Below are 20,089 nucleotides of genomic sequence, written 5' to 3'. Positions count from 1 at the left end.
GGGTCGGATGGTGTTCCCTTTTGGTTACAATGTACAGCGAAACGACCACTTCTGGGCACTGAGCTACGGATGGTACGACAGATATTTTGAGTTGCCAAAGGGTGGATGTTTACTGAATTGCTTGAGGATTGTATTCGAGACGGGAAGTTATGTGACTGGACGTTTGAATACTAGTAAACGAAGAAAGGCCTGTATGTAGTCTACGATCCGCTGGAACATCACTTGCGGGTGACGTTTCAAAGTGGGACGTCGTGACTCCGGAAGACCAATATTCGGCGGCACTGTTGTGTAATGGTCCGAGTAAAACCACATTCTTACTGCTCATTAGCACTTCAAAAACATACATCACCATGATGAATGACCTTTCAACTCGCTTTCTGTTTTATTCGCGGTAAAAAATAGCTCGTGTCCAGATTTCTTTAGGATTCTCAGTATGAAATTTCGAACTGAAAAGTCTTGTGAGACTCGCCCCAGAAAGTCACCATGACTTACAAAGTGATGCATAGTGCTGGAGGATTTTCATCGCGATGGGTATTGGATGTTTAGTAGGTCTGGAAATAAGTCAAACTGTCTACGACAGGATACAAATAAATAATGGATAATCTTCAGCAAGGAGGAATCCTCCATTGCAAAAACTCTTTGCTTTTTAAAAATACACTTTCACTTTCAACACTAACATGCGGCACGGGGTAGAGTTTGCGCAATGGATGCCGGGAGATTCAGACTTCCTGTCCGAGAACGAGGTAACCAAACCAGGAAGAAAGATGGCGACGGCAGCTGCGAAGCCAGCGTCGCGACCCTCAGGTGCCATCAACCGAGCTTTCCAGCGGCTTCAGGGCGCCATAGCGGAGGCAGTGGCCCCACCGAAGCTGGTGGTAGACAAGAAGACGATAGAGAAGTCATGGAAGCTTATGGACAAGGTGGTGAAGCTGTGCCAACACCCGCGAATGAGCCTCAAGAACTCCCCTCCGTTCATCTTGGACATTCTGCCGGACACTTACCAGCACCTTCGGATCATTCACGCCAAGTATGATGATCGTATGCAACAGCTTAATGACTGTGAGTACTTCAGGGTCTACATTGAAAATCTTATCCGCAAGTGCAAGCAGGCCATCAGGCTGTTCAAGGACGGGAAAGAGAAAATGTTCGAGGAGACGTCCCAGTACCGCCGGAACCTCACCAAACTCTCCCTGATCTTTTCCCACATGCTTGCCGAGCTCAAGGCGATCTTTCCCAACGGAACATTTTCCGGGGACGTCTTCAGGATCACCAAAAGTGAGGCATCAGACTTCTGGAAGAAGTCCTTCGGGGCCAGGTGAGCTATATTGTTTCAGCAAAAGTTGTAACCCCTTTCGCGAGGGCCCCCGCTTGGCAACTTCCGCCTTTCTATTTTAGGGAAAAGAAGAGGAGGGGCGGGGAGACGGACTTGACAAGGAGTCTACTTTTGAGTGTTTACTTCTTTCAAGCAAAATCCTTACCAACAGCTCCTACTGACATGGTTTCCAAATTCTTTGAACATGTTGTACGTAGAATTTGTCTGTTGTTACGGGTGTAGAGTAGCAATGACTTACAACTTTTTTTTTTACCAGGAAGTTTGGTCACAATCGCATGTATATCTACGACCAGGAAATATCTGTGTGTCCAGTCACGGTGGGTAATATGTGTGGGCAGGGCTTCCCCTGAAGGCGGACGGACAGTCTTGGTCACTTAATCTTGTTAATCTGGATCAATGGAACTGCAGCAAGTTGCAGTCGTGACCTGTGATAGGTCAGATTGGCGCATAGTTGATTACGTAGTGTGTTAGAAGCTTTGCCAGCTTGTTCGTTTGGTTCGCATGAAGCAGAGTTGGTTGAAAACGTCTGTGTACTGTGACGTCTGTACATGTAAGTTACGTTACTTCATTTTCTTTCTTTGAAATTCGAAAGGATTCAGTTGTGGTGTGTGGGTGAGTCTTTGTGTCCATGAACCACTCATGCCTCAAGTCTCTCAAAGTGTTGAATATTCATAACAACATGGCAGAAAAGTTAAATGCCAGACATGTCATTTAAATACTTGTTATAGAAGAGATCATACACATGCTTGTTCCTGATGAAGTCATGGTGATGTAGCATTATTCTGTCCTGTCCACCCAGCCCCCTGCCTGAAACATGGACAGTTTGTCATACTTCCTGTCCTGTCCCAAACAGCTGATACCACTCCACAGTATGGGCAGGAGAAATGTTTACATTGTTGCAGATAATGGCATTATGTACGTCATGACCACCTATACAATAGTAAGCCCTGATTGGAGTATACTGGGGCAGGTCTGTTTACCTCTGCCTGGTTGTAAACCTCGGCTTTATCATATGATACATTTAGTGGAAACAGCAACAATATTCCTGATGGTTTCATTTTTTTGGGCAGTTACTCAGGGATTTTACTCAATAGTTCACTTTCACTTTTGAGTATTATTAACATTTGGGCAACGTTCAAAAGTGCAGGTCTGGTTCATAACTTCTGGCAAATATTCTTTAAAAAGTATGAAGGCAAGTGATGTACTGCTAAAATTGGGCATACTTGAATGATATATTAGTAAGGTTATGTTCAGAAGATCACCGGTGAGTGATATCACAAATTTGTAAAAGTGAAAGTAAAGTTACGTTATGTCAAATATGATTATGTTAATACTAGGCCATATAAATTATGGCAAACTGTTTGCCATAATTTATATGGCCTAGTATTAACGTAATCATAATCAAAGATGTCAGCATACAGATGTAACTTGATAAAAGTTATATAAAATTGGGCCTGTCTATAGACTAATTCTGTTTTGTTCATAAATTCTATTCTAGAGGAGTTGACATTTGATTTACAATAGTTTCCTGATAAAAATGTATTAGGCCCAGGTGGTATAGGTGTGTCGTCTTATCTAAAATTTATTTGTCATAAAAGGAACTACCAGAATACATAAATTACTACACTAATTGCCATTTTTTTAATCTCCAAACAGAGTCGTGTCATGATTTATTCAACTGGTAAGCTGTGACCTCACCTCAGAACAATATTGATTGTTTTTATTTACTTTCATTTTTGAATTTAAGGTACAAAGAAAGTCTGGCAGTACATGTAAAATGGTAAATGTTTAGAACTGCTCATGGTATACATATGTTGTATGTGCCCCTAGGTTCTGATTTCATTTCTGTTTACACTATGCTGTAGTCTACAGTAGTTGTCTAGAGTTAGTTGTCACCTATACTACAGTACAGTACTCATTCACTGTAGTACTCATTCACATGATCGAAGGGGGGGGGGTAATAGCTGTCACAGAATTGATCCGCTCTCTTTAGTCTAGTGATTCACTTCAAGTATGGCTTTTCTGGTTGATTCTTTTCACATGTGAAAACCTGTCAAAAATGAGCTGTACGCACATGTACATCTTCTGATGATTGGTCCATGATGGCAATTTTGCTGGTTTCTTTCAAGTGTAAAACTTATTGTTTCTGCATGCATTTAAACATTTTGTGTGGGTTGGTGTGCAGACATCATTTCATGTCTAGTTGCTTTGTTGAAGATGTTGAAGTGTTGCGCAACGAACCAGAAAGCCACCGATTTTGTAAACACAAAGAAAAGGCCACAATAAAATTAAAATATCTATAATTTTTTGTTATGCAAATTGCCATAGATCATTGTGACGTATGTGCAGTTGGATTAAATACGAGTATCCATGTTGGCATACTGTACTATAGGCATATTGTAATAAAAATGAGAGGAACCTAATTATGAGCTCACGTTTACCAACCAGACTGCTTTAATAAAGCACTGAGTATTAGTAGTGAGGTCAGTGACTTCAACCTTACCTGACTTGTCCTGATCTCTGTTAGCCTCTACCCGGCTTTGGGAGGCGGCTGGAAAGAGTAGAAATTGACCAAAATAAAGAGATACCATGCCGGGGAGTTGGTCTCTCCAGCACTCGTCTACCAACTCCCCTGGCATGCTAATTCTATCTATTTGGCTGATTTCTACTCTTTCCAGCCGCTCTCCTCTTACCAGCCATTTCTACTCTTTACACTTATAATTACAGCCTCCCGAAGCCTGGTAGAGGCTAGATCTGTGTCATATGGTAATTTCCATGTCACACCAGTCTATCTCACTGTCTCTTGTACCAAGTTTAGCATAAGTTAGTGGGAAATGTAGTTTTCATGTTCAGTGTTGGCTTGCCAAGCCAGGAGAAGATTGTTGGCTTGCCAAATGCAAATATGAATCAAATTTCATTCACTTTATCCCAGTCAGCTTATACTAGTATTTTGCATATACACGGATACAGATATGATCATTGTATATATACATCTAAGTTGAGTATAGCAAGATGAAATGATAGCGGACATACCTGATACAATGTCTGGTGTGAATGTATTTAGAATACCGTGATCCAAATTTGAGTCCTCTACAAAGGTGCTCCCACTATCACAGTATCAGTTAGGCACAATGTCACCAAAGTATTCAGACAAAAGTTGGAAAACAAGGAGCTGTAACTTTCTACACAGTGAACTATGTACGATGTATGAAGGAGAAGATGTTTTGCTTGAGACGCATGTCACAATTTTTTGCTCAGTGAGATTTTTCTGGATGGTCAGGGAAATTAGGGGAGAATCATTGTCCTCACTGGTGAGCAGTACTGACTTGGATAGACTGTCATTGAACTCTTTCATTTCTGTAGCAGTACATTTTCCTGGAGGACTAAAGATTGTCCTGTCCAGTGCACTTTTCATTGTGTGGTATATTGATGAAAAACAAGGAAAGGAAATAAGTCATCCATGATTTTTATTCAACATTCAAAATTTCAAATACATCTAGCTCATATTCTATCTGTCTATCTAGTCTATACACATGTGTTTAAACTTTATATATGCCTGTATATTATCTATAGACTAGTATAAATGAATTGTCAAACAGTTCATATAACACTAACAGTATATTGCCATGTGTCAGTTGTTTTATGTCAGCATAATCAAATACTTGATACTACTACTACTATTACTACTATACAATGCTTGTTTTCTTGGGTGTGAAGTAGTTTACCACTACTAGCTAGCATGTCTGAATGAACAGTCCCCATTTTATCAGCTTGATACCGGTAACATGTGGTCTGGTTCCAGGAAATTCTGGTGTGCAGAATACCTGCAGGCTAAACATTCAAAGAAAAAGCTGGTGTCGGCCAGACAAGTTATGACTGCTATTTCCAACCATGTCTGAAATATGTTTTATACATTAATGTTAGGCCTTCATGCTTTTTGGTAACAGTACAAAATCTTAACAGAGTACCACGAGCTCATACCTTTAATTTTGCCAAATAATGTTAATTTTTACGACTGGTGATACATAAATGTTTCCTGTGCTCATTGATTATGCAAATAAGTTCCTCATTTTCATGAATTACATTCTGTTCTCCACCACCCCAATCAGTCATATCTTAGCAAAGAGGCCATTGTAGTATTTCCTTATAAGTTATGCAGATGAGGTACTGATAGTTTAATGATGATCAAATTGTCTAATTGACATCTAATTATGTCAGGCATCATGTGCCCAAGTTATACCTTTCAATTTTTCTATATCTGCAGCTGCTGTGACCTCAGCGTACTTCAATACTTGCAAGGTCATTTCAGGGCAAGACTTGTAATTAGTAATATATTTTTTTGCAGGGGAATTAAGTCATGTATACAATTTACAAATGGCATACTAGTACTAGTGAAACCTTGTAACTTCTGCAATTGTAATATAACAGTATATATGTCTGAGAGCCAGTCTGCTGGGATACTTAGCCCTTTACATGAAAATAGAGCATAAGAAACCACAAGGGACAGTATTACAATATTGTGTATACATTGTGAAAACATGTTGAAGATTTTGATGTGATTTTGAAATGACATATTTAGGCCAGGTTGTCATGCTGGTTTATGCACATGAGGTTTTTCCAAGTGTTAGCCACACGTACATGTAAATGGTAATGTTAAAAATCTAGCAGGCAATTGTATATGCAATTGTAAGGACATGAAGGAAAGTCAGCTATGTAATTTCACACTGTAATTTACCAGCAGTTTAGCCTGATGAATGCCATTGGGAAGACTGAATAAATCAATCATCATTGTTATTATCTTTTAACCTATAATTACACAATTAAGAACACTGATTTATTCACACAGCCCATCTGTACCACCGTTTACCCTGCTGAATACTAGGATACACTTTTTAACAGTATAACAAACAGGTTCTTGTAGCTAAAGAAGGAGTAAATGGAAAGGAATATTCTCAGTATTGCTGTTAGATCTAGACAAACTGTATGCATGATGTTCTGAAGATTTCTTGTCTGATAGCAGCGTCAATCATCAAGCATATAACGGTACCATATTTGGCATTTCATTCACAACCAAGTGGACCTGTGATAGAGTAAGACTAGTAAGAGGGGAGGTCAGTTGTCCATCTATCATGATCCTGTAGCATAGGAACATGTTCATAGTGAGGAGACTTGGAAGGGAATTTGAAATGATGGACAACTTTGACAAACAGATGTACAGGATCCAACACCAAGCTACCAGGAGGCCAATCACAAGATTCTTGTCATTCCTTCCTACAATCCTAGGGTAGTCCACATGTGAACCCATTCATAGCAGGACAAAGAGGATTAAGATATAGGTTCTCAAACATCTGCTGACCATCAGAAATTATCAGAAATTTTGCAGTGTGTGTCAGATATTGTTGTTTTTTCATAAGGTCACATGTAAACAAGGATTTTACACAAAAATGTTGCAGGTAATATACTAGAGAACCAAAGAACATAGTCCACTTAGCAACAGCATTGATGTCTTCACTTGTAGGTGTAGTACAGGGCTCTAGTGCATATGCAGGTAAAATTGGGGCTGTTAAGGTACAATTGTATTTCTGATATCTACCTGCAGCTGACCTGCACAAGACCATGTACTGGGTTTGTATACAAATGCAGGTGTATGTGGATTTTTATTTATCAGCATTGACTGTTACTAACTAACCTGTTGTACTTTTCTCCGTCCACAGAACGGTTGTGCCGTGGAAGTTTTTCCGTCAGACATTGCACGACGTCCACCCCATCAGTTCAGGACTGGAGGCCATGGCCCTCAAGTCAACCATAGACCTTACTTGCAATGACTACATCTCCAATTTCGAATTTGACGTGTTCACGCGGCTGTTCCAACCGTGGAACACGTTGCTGAAGAACTGGAACCTGCTGGCTGTGACACATTCTGGCTACGTGGCATTCCTGACGTACGACGAAGTCAAGGCCAGGCTGCAAAAGTACATCAACAAACCAGGAAGGTGTGTTATTTACTGCATTGGCTACTAAGTTGTTTTAATAAGTTGTCATTCTATGATTCTTAAGCCTGTTTGGGATGCTTTACCACACATGAAACTTAAACATAGACATTGAATGTAGCTAACCATCACAATCATTTACACTGAGTCACTTGTACATGTATGTTTTAATACTGATGTACAATGTAGTTATAACTGAAAGAAGATAAATTTTCCTGCAGCTGCTATATACATGTACATGTACATGAACCATGCACTACCAGCTGGTGCATATTTAAAGTTACATGTAGAATTTTTGTGAAGCCTGAACCTGAACTTGTGTCTTTCAGCTACATCTTCCGCCTGAGTTGTACCAGATTAGGGCAGTGGGCAATAGGCTATGTGACCCAGGAGGGGACCATTCTGCAGACAATACCACAGAACAAGTCCCTGTGTCAGGCTCTCATTGACGGACAGAGGGAAGGATTGTAAGTAAATACTCGTATGGTGTATATTCACATTTGTATGGTGTATTGGAGATGTTCATACTTGCCTTTTGTAGCTTTAGATAGTCCAATTGCCAGTGGTTGTCCCAGCTACATGTACATTACCCTAAACTCTGGCAATTTTCGACCTGGTCAAAATGATACAATGTACTAACTTACTTACAAAACTCTATGTCTTCATTGTTGTAGTGCTAAAAAGATAAATTCTAATGTGCAAATTGTTGTAGTGCTAAAAAGATAAATTCTAATATGCAATGAATAATCAAAATCATGTCGCACAATATATCAGCAGCCGTCTTAGATTTTTGCACTTTGTGTTCCTATTGCAAGGGGGCGCTTGTAGAAGGTCAAGCTTCCTCAAAATGCCACATGCATTGTTATATGTGTACAATAGTAGCAATCTACTCTCTCTCTCTCTCTATCCTGTGTATCGTCTGTCGAGTGTTAGATGTGCTTGCACACTCATGCTGGGACTTGATGGTAGCTCGCCATTTTCCTCTGTCCAGTACCCCTGTGGGTTAGGGTCTCAGCAACTTCACCGGCCAGCCACGTGGTGTCCAACATTAGGTGTCTGTTTTCTCTCCCACAGCTACCTGTTCCCTGATGGGAGGAACATCAACCCTGACCTGTCCAGCCTGTGCACCAACTCGCCTGACGAGCACATCAAAGTGTCCCAGGAGCAGTATGAGCTGTACTGTGAGATGGGCTCCACTTTCCAGCTCTGTAAGATCTGCGCCGAGAACGACAAGGACATCAAGATCGAGCCCTGTGGCCACCTGATGTGTACGCCATGCCTGACATCATGGCAGGTGAGGACAGGGCAGTGTTATGGTCATTTAGAATGTTCTTGTGGTCCTGCCAGTTTGTTACCTTTCACTTGCATAGGTGCACTTCTGCATTCTTGACACAACCAAATCACTGCAAAAATGTGAACTTTACTACTGTAACAGTGATCTACCTGATCCTCTTTCAGACATGATGCTCTTTAAAGCAAGTCCCACTGCAGTGTTCAAAATTATTTTTCTGCATTCCTGCACTGAAGATTACCTGTACCATACAAATTTTATCAAACTGTATTCTATTGTGTGTATTAGAATTTGAGAAATGTAGATATGTACTTACATGTATTGTTGACTGTGTGTAGATTGTACAAATACATTGTACATGTAGGTTTTGTATTTCTGTATGTGAAATTACTGTTGATTCCATGTTTTTAGTCTCATGCCCCCTGCTCTATAGATACATAGTTATGAGTATTGTTGTGGGCACTCCCTTTGAACTATGCAGTGCAGTTGTTAAACTAGTATTCCATTGGTACAAGTCATCGAAAACTGTCATGTTTGTGTGCATTTCATTTCAAATCTTACATATGCATGCATCCATGCACCAGTACTCAGTACGTGGAAAATATATATTGGCTCCAAGTAATACAATCAAAGCACCAACAAATGTACATACATTTAGTAACTTAGAAGCTTAAACTTAAAACAAACAATCATATGCTACATCAGAATATTTCCCTATTCTTGACACATCATTTTCCAATGGTATTATATTCAACGTTCTAAAGTTGATTACCTTGCAAACAGTTGAAATGGTTCAGTGCCTTCCCTTGTATCTTGGAATACTACTTTAAAACTATGTAGTATACATGTACATCTATGCCTGAACATATTTTCTTTTCTTTCATGCACTTGCTGACACCAGAGGGTAGGTTTCCTACTTTACCCTTCCTACAGATAGTCTTGCTTCAATGTGTTTGTTGTGTCTGTTGTTGCTGTGTCATGTCGCTTGTAACTGTCCAGGTCCACTCATGTCCTATCTTGCTTGATGCAAGCTCTGCAATTCTAACACTGAATGGTTTTCTTTTTTCATCATGGATGGATTCACAGCATGAGATACAAAATGTAGGAGACAAAGTTTAAGTGGATACACCAAGGGATGACACGTGCATGACATGAAAGTGTAAAACATCACAAATGTGTTCTTGTTTCATGTTGTTCATCCCAGCATGCATGTTATCATTGATTATTCCAGTCTCGCTGAACTGACTTAACTGACATTTCAAGCACTCAATATTTGTCTGCTGTGAATGCCCAAGGGCAACTTTGCTGGTTGTATAGCCAGTGAAGTTTGAATTAGGATTTGTGTTTCAGACATATAGAAATGTTCCTAACCATATTTGGTAAGAGCTTTGCCTAACATGTCTAACATTTGATGTTGATAATTTTTAACAAAATGGGCAAACAACTGTTTAACCTTTTCCCATGTCTACAAAGATTTGATAAAAAGGATTGCTGACAGCTGTACTCCAGCCAGAAACTCACACAGCAGCAGTGGTCTGAATCTACTTTAATGTGTCAGACACAGGATTAGGGATCGGGTCTTTTGGCTTAATTGTTGAAATGATACATAAGTTGAAAGGATATCACAGTTGGTTGGAATGACAGTTAAAAGGAGTGACTCTCTCTGGAGGCAAAGGTATTAAGCCTACCACATGCAAGGGCTCTAAATCCTCTTTTTCTGCATACCTGCACTTGTGCAGATAACATTGAAAATTACGGTACCTGCACCAGACAAATTTTATCTGCCCACTCAGAATTTACAAGGTATCAAGCACACTTGTTCAGAAATTATTGCCATTATTTTTTTTACACTTCATTGTAGGTAACAGTCAATACAGCCTAAGAAAATTATTCACATCTGTATATAAAACCAAGATTGGTGTACTCATCAGAAACACCTTCCCAGGTCCAATTTTACTTGTGCTAACCTCGCAGATGGTATTTCAAGCCCTACGTACAGTGCCAAGAGTGATGCAGTGTAAGTGGTATGTCATAAAGTGCTATCTTGTTCACACAGGACTCTGATGGCCAGGGCTGCCCATTCTGCCGTGCAGAGATCAAAGGTACAGAACCTGTGGTGGTGGATCCCTTTGATCCCAAGTGGGACACCATGAGGAACAAGATGGACATGCATGCAGAGGGAGAGGAGGAGGATGGTAACTTTGAGGTGAGGCACACACAGGTTAGCCAGACACAGCTTCTCTGGAAAGATTCTGACACTGACCAATGAAATGATGCTTCTCATGCAGACCCAAAAAAAAGAAAAGAGTAACTAAGATATACCACTCATTATTTGCCCAACAGTTCAAGAAATTTCTTTCCTGAGTCAGGAAATTGCCCTGCATTCAAGGAAATTGCACGATGTTCCAGCCAGTAATTGTACATTGTGCTCCTATTAATTGTAAAAGTGGTTAGAGATAGTTATGTGTCATTTTGAATGGTACAGAAATTGGAGATTACGACCCATTATCCACAGGAAGAGGGCATTTATGTGGCATTGCACACTGCATAAAATCTTCTTGTCTTTCTCTTTTTTTACAGTCAACATGTTAACGTTAAACAACCTTTAGTGAGAAGAGAAGCATGCAGATGTAAAAAAGCTGTGCATGGAAATGTATATGATGTAGTTATCTTAAACAAGCAATTTGGATTCTGACATTATTTTTATATTGCCTTGTGTCAACCAGGAGAAAGGTGAATTTTTGGTGAGTGCCAATTGCATGATGCAATAAACAATTCTCTAAATAACATGAAAAATTAATCATTAACAACTAAATCTTACTAAATTACCAAAGCTACAATTGGGAGGCAAGATGCAAAACTTACAAAATGCTCATGATAAAATGGTCTGATCAATTGTCTAGTACTCATGTATTGTATCAAGTTCATATAAATGTAAGCATGGTCAGAATTCACCTTTATCAAAGCAAAAACTGGATATCTAAATGTAAGTAAAATGTAACATTTCTCAAACAGCACCAGAAAAATTCTCAAACACTCCTGCCAGCCTAACACAGATGATTAAAAAATGACAGCCCTGCAAGATGTCCAGAGCTTCATAGTCTAAGCTGAGCAATTTATTACATCCAAACATGCATTAAAAAATCCATAGAATCATCCGGCTCAGAAAAAATTGCCAGATTTGTAATATTTATTGGGGGGAAGGAGGGGGGCAAATTACAATGTCCAATACATCAAGCTTTCTGACAGTGGGCATTTTAAGTTTTTAAGATTCCGCTGATGATAAAACACCTGTGGAGCTTGCTTGCAACTTTATAACAATAAAACATACAGAATCAGGATATACATGTATACCCTTTATTATTTGCCTTGATTTGTACAAACTCCATATTACAAACCATACAAACTCAATGTACAAACTTAGGTCTAGTGTGAAGGTACTTGTTTTGAGACAACATTAACAACAGTACAGAAGAAACAGTGTTTACGTGTACTATGTAGAGTGCCCTGTAGAACATTCTAATGGTTGACTGTATAACATCATCACTACTTTGACATGAATTACTATCTTATCTTACAGGATCCAAATCAGTGGGTTAACCAGAGCATCAGTGAACTCCAACCCTCCAGACCTGCTCACTCCCCGTTTAGCTCTCCCCGAGCCTCCCCCAACTTGCCCAGGAGAGAGCCCCCCAAACCTCCCGTACCCCACGGGGCACCCTCCCTGCCCCCCATCCCTGCCCGCAGGCTGTCCCCGGCAGGGTCCCCCCTCCCCTCCCCCAGTATCTCCCCCAACGAGTCCCCCATGCCCTCCCCCAGAAACTCCCCGAGGTCCTCCCCAGTCCCCAAGGAGCGGGCCCTCCCTCCTCCAGTGCCTTTGCCAGCCCCCCGACCCCTCCCGGCACCACCCATCCCCTCCCCCACCCTCCCCGACAGAGACTTACCCGCAGTTCCCACCATAAACGCCCCGCAAGTGCCACCCAGGAGATTTGTCGACAAGACATCCAATGTGAAGAAAACATACAATAGGTCTGTTAGTGATGATGGTGCCTCCAGTTCAGGTTTGTAATGTTCTGCATTGAATGACCAAAACAGAAAGTTATAGACTTAAGTATTATTTCCTCAGAACAGTCCATTTTGTTTTAGAGATTAGCATCATCCTGTTATTTTTCTTATGCCTTCATAGTTTTCATTTCGCACATATTTGTGCTAAAGAATCCCATCAATTGGATATTGGCAGTATTTTCTTAGCAAACACTTTTTGTTGAGTATGAGTTGTTTGAATCTACTTGCTACATTGACAGTCTCCAAGATCAACTAACTTGCCATATACGTGCCTGAAATGTAGTCCATACTTCTGGTTGTTTTGCACTGTGGCCACTACCAGCAAACAATGCTTCGATTTCCTTCCTTTAATTTCATGCTTCCTTCCATGCTACCCTGGTTTGTACGACAACACCATGATTGTACACAAAATGCTACCCCACTTTCTTTATGCGGTGAGATCCATTTTGGGTATGTAACTGTAGCTCTGTAACAAAACAGTTCCATGGTACGATTTGGAATTAACTAATTTTTTTAAAGAATTGAAATTAATTCTATGGGGCTCATCTATATAAAGGTTGTGAATTATGTTAATTAGGAAACATGACAATAACATTAACTGTGCAAGACAGTGTGCAAAGTGTGTGCAGAAAGTGCCTTTAGTAGCTATACATTTTGCACACAGTAGTAAGGGAAAACGTTAATGTGAATAATTGTACCATATATTTTAAACCTATACCTGGTAAGGATGCCAGATTTTTTCATGGCACTTAATTTTCTATTTTACGTTAACAGGGTCGAGTGCGAGTGATGAAAATGCAATCTACAAAGTGCCCAATCCCATGTCCAAGTCCACATCCATGGGGCCCCCTGTACCTAGCAGAGGGTCCTCGGCCCAGCCCAGCCCCCCCTCACCAATATCCCAGCCCAGTGGCCCCCCAAGGAGTAATTTTGAAACCCCAAGTGAAAATGAAGACAGAATGAACAGTGAAAACCATGGTGGGTAGTTAATCTCCAAGCAGATCCTAGGGTGGCAAAAGACTGTATCAAATTGGCCAGGTAGTATCCATTGGCCAGAGAGGGTCCAACACCCTTGGGTGGCATATTGGACCCTCTCTGGCGAATGGATAGTGCCTGGCCAATTTGATACTGTCTTTTGCCACCCTAGGATCTGCTTCCAGATTAGTGGGTAGTAGCTAATGCAATAATACAACAATAGCTAGTTGTTTTGTCCTCAAAAGTCTGATCTACTGTACATTGTACAAGAAGACCTCACATAAGGAATGCTGCAACTGCATGTAATGATGCATATATATGCTGCTCTACTTTTCCATGTGTCTTAAAGGCAGACTCAAGAGCAGAGGCCAGTGTTATTTTCTGAAAGACCACATTTTTATTGATGATAATATTGATTACTTGATAATCAATTCAAATACATATATTATGTAGTATTTAGTTACAGATTAACAAGGAATTGAACCGTGAAAACCAAATCTGTAGTACGTTGTATTTAGTTACAGATTAAGGAATTGAACTGTGAAGAATGTGGTCTTTCAGAAAGTAACCCTTGCCTCTGTTTTCTGAGTCCTCCATTAAGCCACCTGCATAAGTTTGATTTGTTTTTTCTTGCCAGACCCTGCGAGTGACTATGATGTCCCTGTGAGGCGCCTGAGGAAAACCCCCAGTGACTACGACCTGCCCCCCCTCCCCGTCAGCAGCCTGGACCCCGCCCTCCAGCCACGCCAACAGAAGCATCCTGCCAGCTGGTCTTCTGCCGAGAACGTCCAAGGTCAGGCAGCTTGTGAGCCTGGGAAGTTCTAAGATTATTTAATATCTGGAGGCACATAACAGGATGCACGTCTGTATTCTTCACCACAAGAAATGATTCAGATTCTTCAAATTTGCTTCATTCTCTGCAGATAACAAATACATGTACATGTACATCTGTAGCTTCCCTTATGCCCTTTGAAAATCTAAGCGTGCTTTGAATGAAATTTACAGTCTTTAGGCCACACCAATTTAATTTGTTGGTTCTCGGATTTTTTCAGAAAAAATATTAAGCGACAGGGCAAAAAAAAATAAAAATAAAAACAGGTCTAGGCATCCTATTATAGGCTTAAATGCTACGAAATGAGCCATGAAGTCAACACAAAAGGCTGGGTTAAAATTTAAACATTGAATTTTGAACTTTTAATCAAACCAGTGCAATGATAGATGGGAAAACTGTAACAACTAGGACGAAAAGGACTATCCTCAACTGTTGGGGGCAAAACATTAGCATTTTTCAGTTGATTCAGGACCAGAATCATTTTTTTTTTTTGCAAATCAGAAAAAAACCAAGAGGCGAATCCGAGAACCAACAAATTAGATTGGTGTGGCCTTATGTTGACATACATGTACATGCATGAATCCAGTCTAATTTCATTCACTGCATACTACAGGCACTAGAGACCCCTCCCCCAGCTCTAGGAAAAGCACCGCTACAGAAAATGGAAACAACATGGATGCAGAAATTGCCACACTGATGAGCCAGGGCTACTCGTACGATTCCATCGTCAAGGCACTAGGCATCGCCAACAACAACCTTACCATGGCCAAGCAGATCCTGAGGGAATTTGTGCACCACTCTGTGTCATGAGGGTGATGTTTTCAATGTTGGTAACTTTTGTCCCTTCCCATGTATCAAAAGGAAATTTTCTACCACCCTGTATCTTGGGGATAAGCAATGTGCTTGTGTTACTACTGACAGCCTGTGCTCTTATTAACTGCCCAAGATTGTGGTGTATCATATAGAGTGTCCAAGATTTGTATCTTTATTTAAACTAAAGACTTACTATTAAGTCCCTGTAGAGGTAGACATTTATCTAGACACAGGCTCACAATTCCTAGCTGCTTGTATTTGAAATGGTTATTCATGTACATGCACTGCATGGGATGTCTTTTAGCAAGGAATGTGTCCTGGCATGTGCAGTACTGTAAAGATCGTAGGCCTACTAGTGGGAAAATTAATGTTGTTTTTCCGATTGAAATCCTGAAAGGTTTAAGGTCTGTAGGTAGGGATTCTCTTCTCTCTCTTTTTTCAGATCTCAGCAAAAGTGAGCCAACAAATACAGTGTAATCATGTAAAAGGGGAATGCATCTGGACAATAGTATCAACATCATATTTTAATTATTATATACAGAGATTATACAGTCATTGTACAAGCACAAGTGTCCCTTGCCAGCAGTTTCTCCCCCAAAAAAGCTACAATCAGCAGCCTGAGGTTTTTCCTATGGTTCGGGTAACCGGAAACACAACATTTTTTCCCTAGGCCTTACGTATCTTAACTAGCAAATGCATGAAGTGTGGAGACTTTAAATGAAGTTAGATTTTACATGATGTGATAATTGTGGCGAGTTCTTCCTGCTGGAATATTGAGGATTTGTTATTTAAAGAGGTTCTTATTCTGGTTAAAGTTGATTTTACCATTACAATTGCTACATGTCACCAACAAAATTTAACCTACATGTATTAGAGTTACATGTCTAGGATTGTCTCTTGCATTAGAAGGCTCAAAAACAGGGAATTATCAATTGTCTCACAGCATTGAGTACAAATTCAGTTTTATTCAAGTAGAAGCATTATGTATAAAATTTTAGGTAGCAATCCCTCATTAGGATTCTTTCCCCCAGCCCCATTTTATGATTATGTATATGGGAACTAGTACAGATTAAATGTTGATTCCTGGTTTCTTTGCAGCCCAGGTTGCCATTTTTACAGAGGATACAAGTAACAAGAGGGAAAGAATGAGATAACTAGTAGGATGTGAAATATGTTTCTAAACATTTTGCCTTTGTCTGACCCATGGAAAGGGCTATTGTTAACCACCTTAAATGAAGCATCTCTATAACTCCAATGCTGGCATCATATGTAACAATTGTCTGCCCATTTTGTCAGCAGTATGGATAACAAACACTTCATCACAAAATTCAATATAGAATATACATATGTACATAAAAGTGGGATCATGCTATGCAGCAAGTTTCCTTGTGTCATGATGATTTACATGATTGGGAAAGATTTCACCTGATCACAATATACATGTAGCTTTCTGCTTCAATTCCAAACTATCCCAGTCATCTAGACTACTGTAAATACTCAAACAAGTAAATTGTTATCAATGAAATATGCATGATATGAGACTTATAACCGCTTTTATAATCAAGCTCACAAAATTGGAAGGAAGATAACATGGAATATATATTACCAACGCTATGTGACACTTCAGGTAGGTTTTTTTTAAAGATGTTTATATACAAGTAAGACATTCCTTTGTTTTCAGACAACTGGACGTACATGTACTATGACTTGTTAAAGGAATTGCTCTGACTACCACTAGTCTACCATTGTGTACAAATAATTCCTTGTTATACTTTGTGGAAGAATTGGTAACTGTAATTCTATTACCAGTTATAAACTATTGTGTCAGGTTGACACGGCCTGCTGGGCTTGTTGCAAAGACTGCTTGCAAAATGTGATAATGCAACATTATATTCCCTCAAGCTTTTCCATTAGAAATGTTCTTTGTAATTTTCTGTTTACGGTATCTCAAGAAGCTAAGTTGTCAATGCTTACTTTTCTGTCAACTACAGGGAGCATTTGCCTGTGGTATAAGACTGTGTAGGACTATCATCAGAAGATACAGAAATATAATTGCTTTTTTGCAAAGTTACAGTGACTTTTGAACCTTTTGGAAGTTGTGCAAACTATCTAGTAACAAACTATCATTTTACAGATTGATGCTTTACAGCCCTTCCATGAAAAATAGGTAAGGGGCAAGGCAGTAGTATAAAACACACCCTCTCACCTGAATTGTGTATGTTTGTTTAAGATTATATATGTGTAGACCATCCACACACTTGTGGTTTTATGTTTCTGATTGCTGTCTTGCTCCCCACATTATTTTGCCTAGAAAGCCCATGTAAGACATGTTAGTTGTTGGTAAGAAGTGTAAGAATAAGCAGTTATGCTTTGTGTAAAACTGATTTTCTTAGTATCAAAGACATGGTGATGAGGTCATGTTACTTGAGCTTCACAAGAAATGTTACTGACAGTAGACTATTATTATATAATGTTTCCTAAAAATCGAGTGGATTTGACATACCAGCTTCTCTATTATTGTGGATGGACTTTTCTGAAAATTCTTAAAGGCTATTTGGCTTTTGCTGTGTATATGGTTGTATGTCCAAAAGGATAATCTTACAAAATAATTGCACACTAGTAAAATAGATATCAGCATATTGATCCTACTGTTTTTCAAAAATCAGTTTTGTGAAGCTCAGTAACTGGCTGTTATAATGATTAACCTTTGGAGTAAAATGGTGACCAAGTCTACCAAATGAGAAAAGGCCAGGCCAGTTTTTTGAATTTGTTCTCAACAACCAATCTCTGGTTCTCCAAGATTCAAAATATCTGGAGGATTGTTTTCTAGAGAAGGCCTACTCAGATCAGCTAGAAACAGTGTAGCCTGTCACCCAATGGTGACATTGAAGTATTAGACTGTGTAAAACAGTAGTTTATTCTCTGAAGAGTTTTTGTTTTGAATTCTCATCCCGTCCATGTTGTTTCTGAAACGTTTGAGAACCAGTTTATGCCACTGGCCTGGCCTGAAGTCCAGATGCTGCAGCCTGACAACTGCCATAGCTTGTGTGCATGCTGTTCTATACAGACCTCACCGAGCCTGAAGAGGATTATTTTTGTATGAGGACGGATGAATCATGTGTCTCCTGATGATGCTGTGAATGTTATACCGACCTTTGCATTGTAAATGTTCTGTGTCTAACATACATCATAGATTCTTTTTTCTTGTTCACTGTGACAAAAGACCACTGTGAATGGTACTGGAAATGAACTGTTACTGAGGACTTATGGAAGAGCATTTTCTAATGCTTTTAGGAGTTAGCATGCACAACTAGCAGAGTATACTCATAGTTGTATCTGATGAATATGAATTAGAATGATCTATGACAAGGTGCTAAATGATTATGACTAAAGAGAGTAGAGTTTGGGAAAAGAAGGCTGATTGCTCAACCCATCTAGACTTTTCTACATGTAACGTTACTTGTAAAACTATGAAATTTCATTGCTTTTCAATAGCAAATATAGTAAGTTGGCTCTTCGTGCTACAAATGTCAGTCCTAACTTCATCAGCTGTTTTGCTCATTTGAACTTTGAATTTGCTTCTAGCGTACAGACAGAGCCTAGTAGGGACAATTTATGTTTTATGTAGTATAGCAGGCCTAACTAAGTAGTGCTGCTGCACATTATGAATGTATGAATCGTGGTCTAGAGCCATCTTACTGGTTCCATAGACTACACAGAGTAAATGTGAGAAGACATTATGTTGTACTATATAGTCCATTCTGCTCACATGTGCAAACTTTTGCCCCTATAGGATGCTTCATGCAAGTCTGCCACAAGGCAAGAGAATTATCAAATAAATCTATTCTAATAAGGTATTTTGTTCCTTGTGATCATTTTCAATAACATAGGTTAATGAAGAGTGGCCATCCAGGATATGAATAATGATGTGATAAGTCAGTCAATGTACAAAATTTCTTTTCCAGTGCTATTGACTGATTTGAATGTACGAATGCCACTAAGAAAGCGGAATGGTGATTTAAACAGGATTTTGAACTGACGGCTAGTAGACATGTCCTTGGTGCTGAACAGACAATCACGGTCGGGTATGTTTTCTTCAGTCGTCAATGCAGACTAACGGCTTTCTTCAAAAGGACCTCATTAATTACATGTAGGAACAAAGTTAGCTGTGGGGATTTTCGAAGATCTTTTAAAAATATCCCAACGTGAAAGAGTTGTACCCACCGTTCCCTCAAATTTCCCGGCGATTGACATGCGGTGTGGGGTTTCTTTAATGCCTTGCTTCACTTCACTTCTACGAATTTCCAGGCTAGTTATTACCTGTAGGTTTGTTGTTCCCCCAAGAGGAATACCAGACGGCAACAACGTTCTCTTCTTAGTTTGATATCTACGTGGAAAACGTGATGATTCTGATAAGACGATGTTTTCATTACTTGCTGCGCCGTTATCTTAAGACCCAGGATGTTGGTTCTGCTAGGGTGAGTTCATATCCGTACCCGACAGACCGGGCCGGAAGACTGGCTTTTCTCAAAAGTCACACATGATATTTCAGTCGATACATCAAGTACTTTGGACAAGTCAATTTTCACGCGCAGTTACCCGGCATGGCACGCTCGATCTCTTTCCACCGCGGACAGGATGTATTTGATTTTCCGCTATTCTTTTCACTCGCGAAATTCGCTGGAGCATTGGATTTCCCTTCAGATTTTCAACACGTTCTTCTCGTATAATGAATTGAAGTTCCTGCTCATTTTGACATGCTTGGGATATCTTTGTACCACTGCATCAGG

The 20,089-nt window shown here is 39.8% G+C and overlaps 1 protein-coding gene across 3 annotated transcripts; it reads left to right on the top strand.

The window, feature by feature from the left end:
• Nucleotides 1-662: 662 nt before the first annotated feature.
• On the top strand, nt 663-19,154 carry LOC109479244 (E3 ubiquitin-protein ligase CBL-B-B-like). 3 transcript variants are annotated; one of them, XM_019781174.1, is made up of 10 exons: nt 663-1,315; nt 7,048-7,326; nt 7,653-7,790; nt 8,398-8,617; nt 9,516-9,518; nt 10,671-10,835; nt 12,195-12,675; nt 13,454-13,657; nt 14,292-14,447; nt 15,100-19,154. In XM_019781174.1, exons 1-10 carry the CDS (start codon nt 678-680, stop codon nt 15,294-15,296), a joined length of 2,481 nt encoding a protein of 826 aa, XP_019636733.1. In that variant the 5' UTR covers nt 663-677; the 3' UTR covers nt 15,297-19,154. The 3 variants fall into 3 exon arrangements, with proteins under 3 accessions (XP_019636733.1, XP_019636735.1, XP_019636734.1); XM_019781176.1 differs by lacking the exon at nt 9,516-9,518 and having other exon boundaries at nt 10,671-10,820; XM_019781175.1 differs by lacking the exon at nt 9,516-9,518.
• Nucleotides 19,155-20,089: the final 935 nt, after the last annotated feature.

This window comes from Branchiostoma belcheri, unplaced genomic scaffold, assembly GCF_001625305.1.
Source record: "Branchiostoma belcheri isolate BF01 breed outbred unplaced genomic scaffold, Haploidv18h27 scaffold47, whole genome shotgun sequence".
Classification (NCBI taxonomy): Eukaryota; Metazoa; Chordata; class Leptocardii; order Amphioxiformes; family Branchiostomatidae; genus Branchiostoma; species Branchiostoma belcheri.
This window is presented reverse-complemented; position numbering and strand designations above follow the sequence as displayed.

Coding starts and splice junctions, on each gene's coding strand:
- LOC109479244 (XM_019781174.1), top strand. CDS start 678: ATGCGGCACGGGGTAGAGTTTGCGCAATGGATGCCGGGAGATTCAGAC. Junction 7,791..8,397: donor GACGGACAGAGGGAAGGATT/GTAAGTAAATAC, acceptor TCTCTCCCACAG/CTACCTGTTCCCTGATGGGA. Junction 10,836..12,194: donor TTGAGGTGAGGCACACACAG/GTTAGCCAGACA, acceptor CTTATCTTACAG/GATCCAAATCAGTGGGTTAA.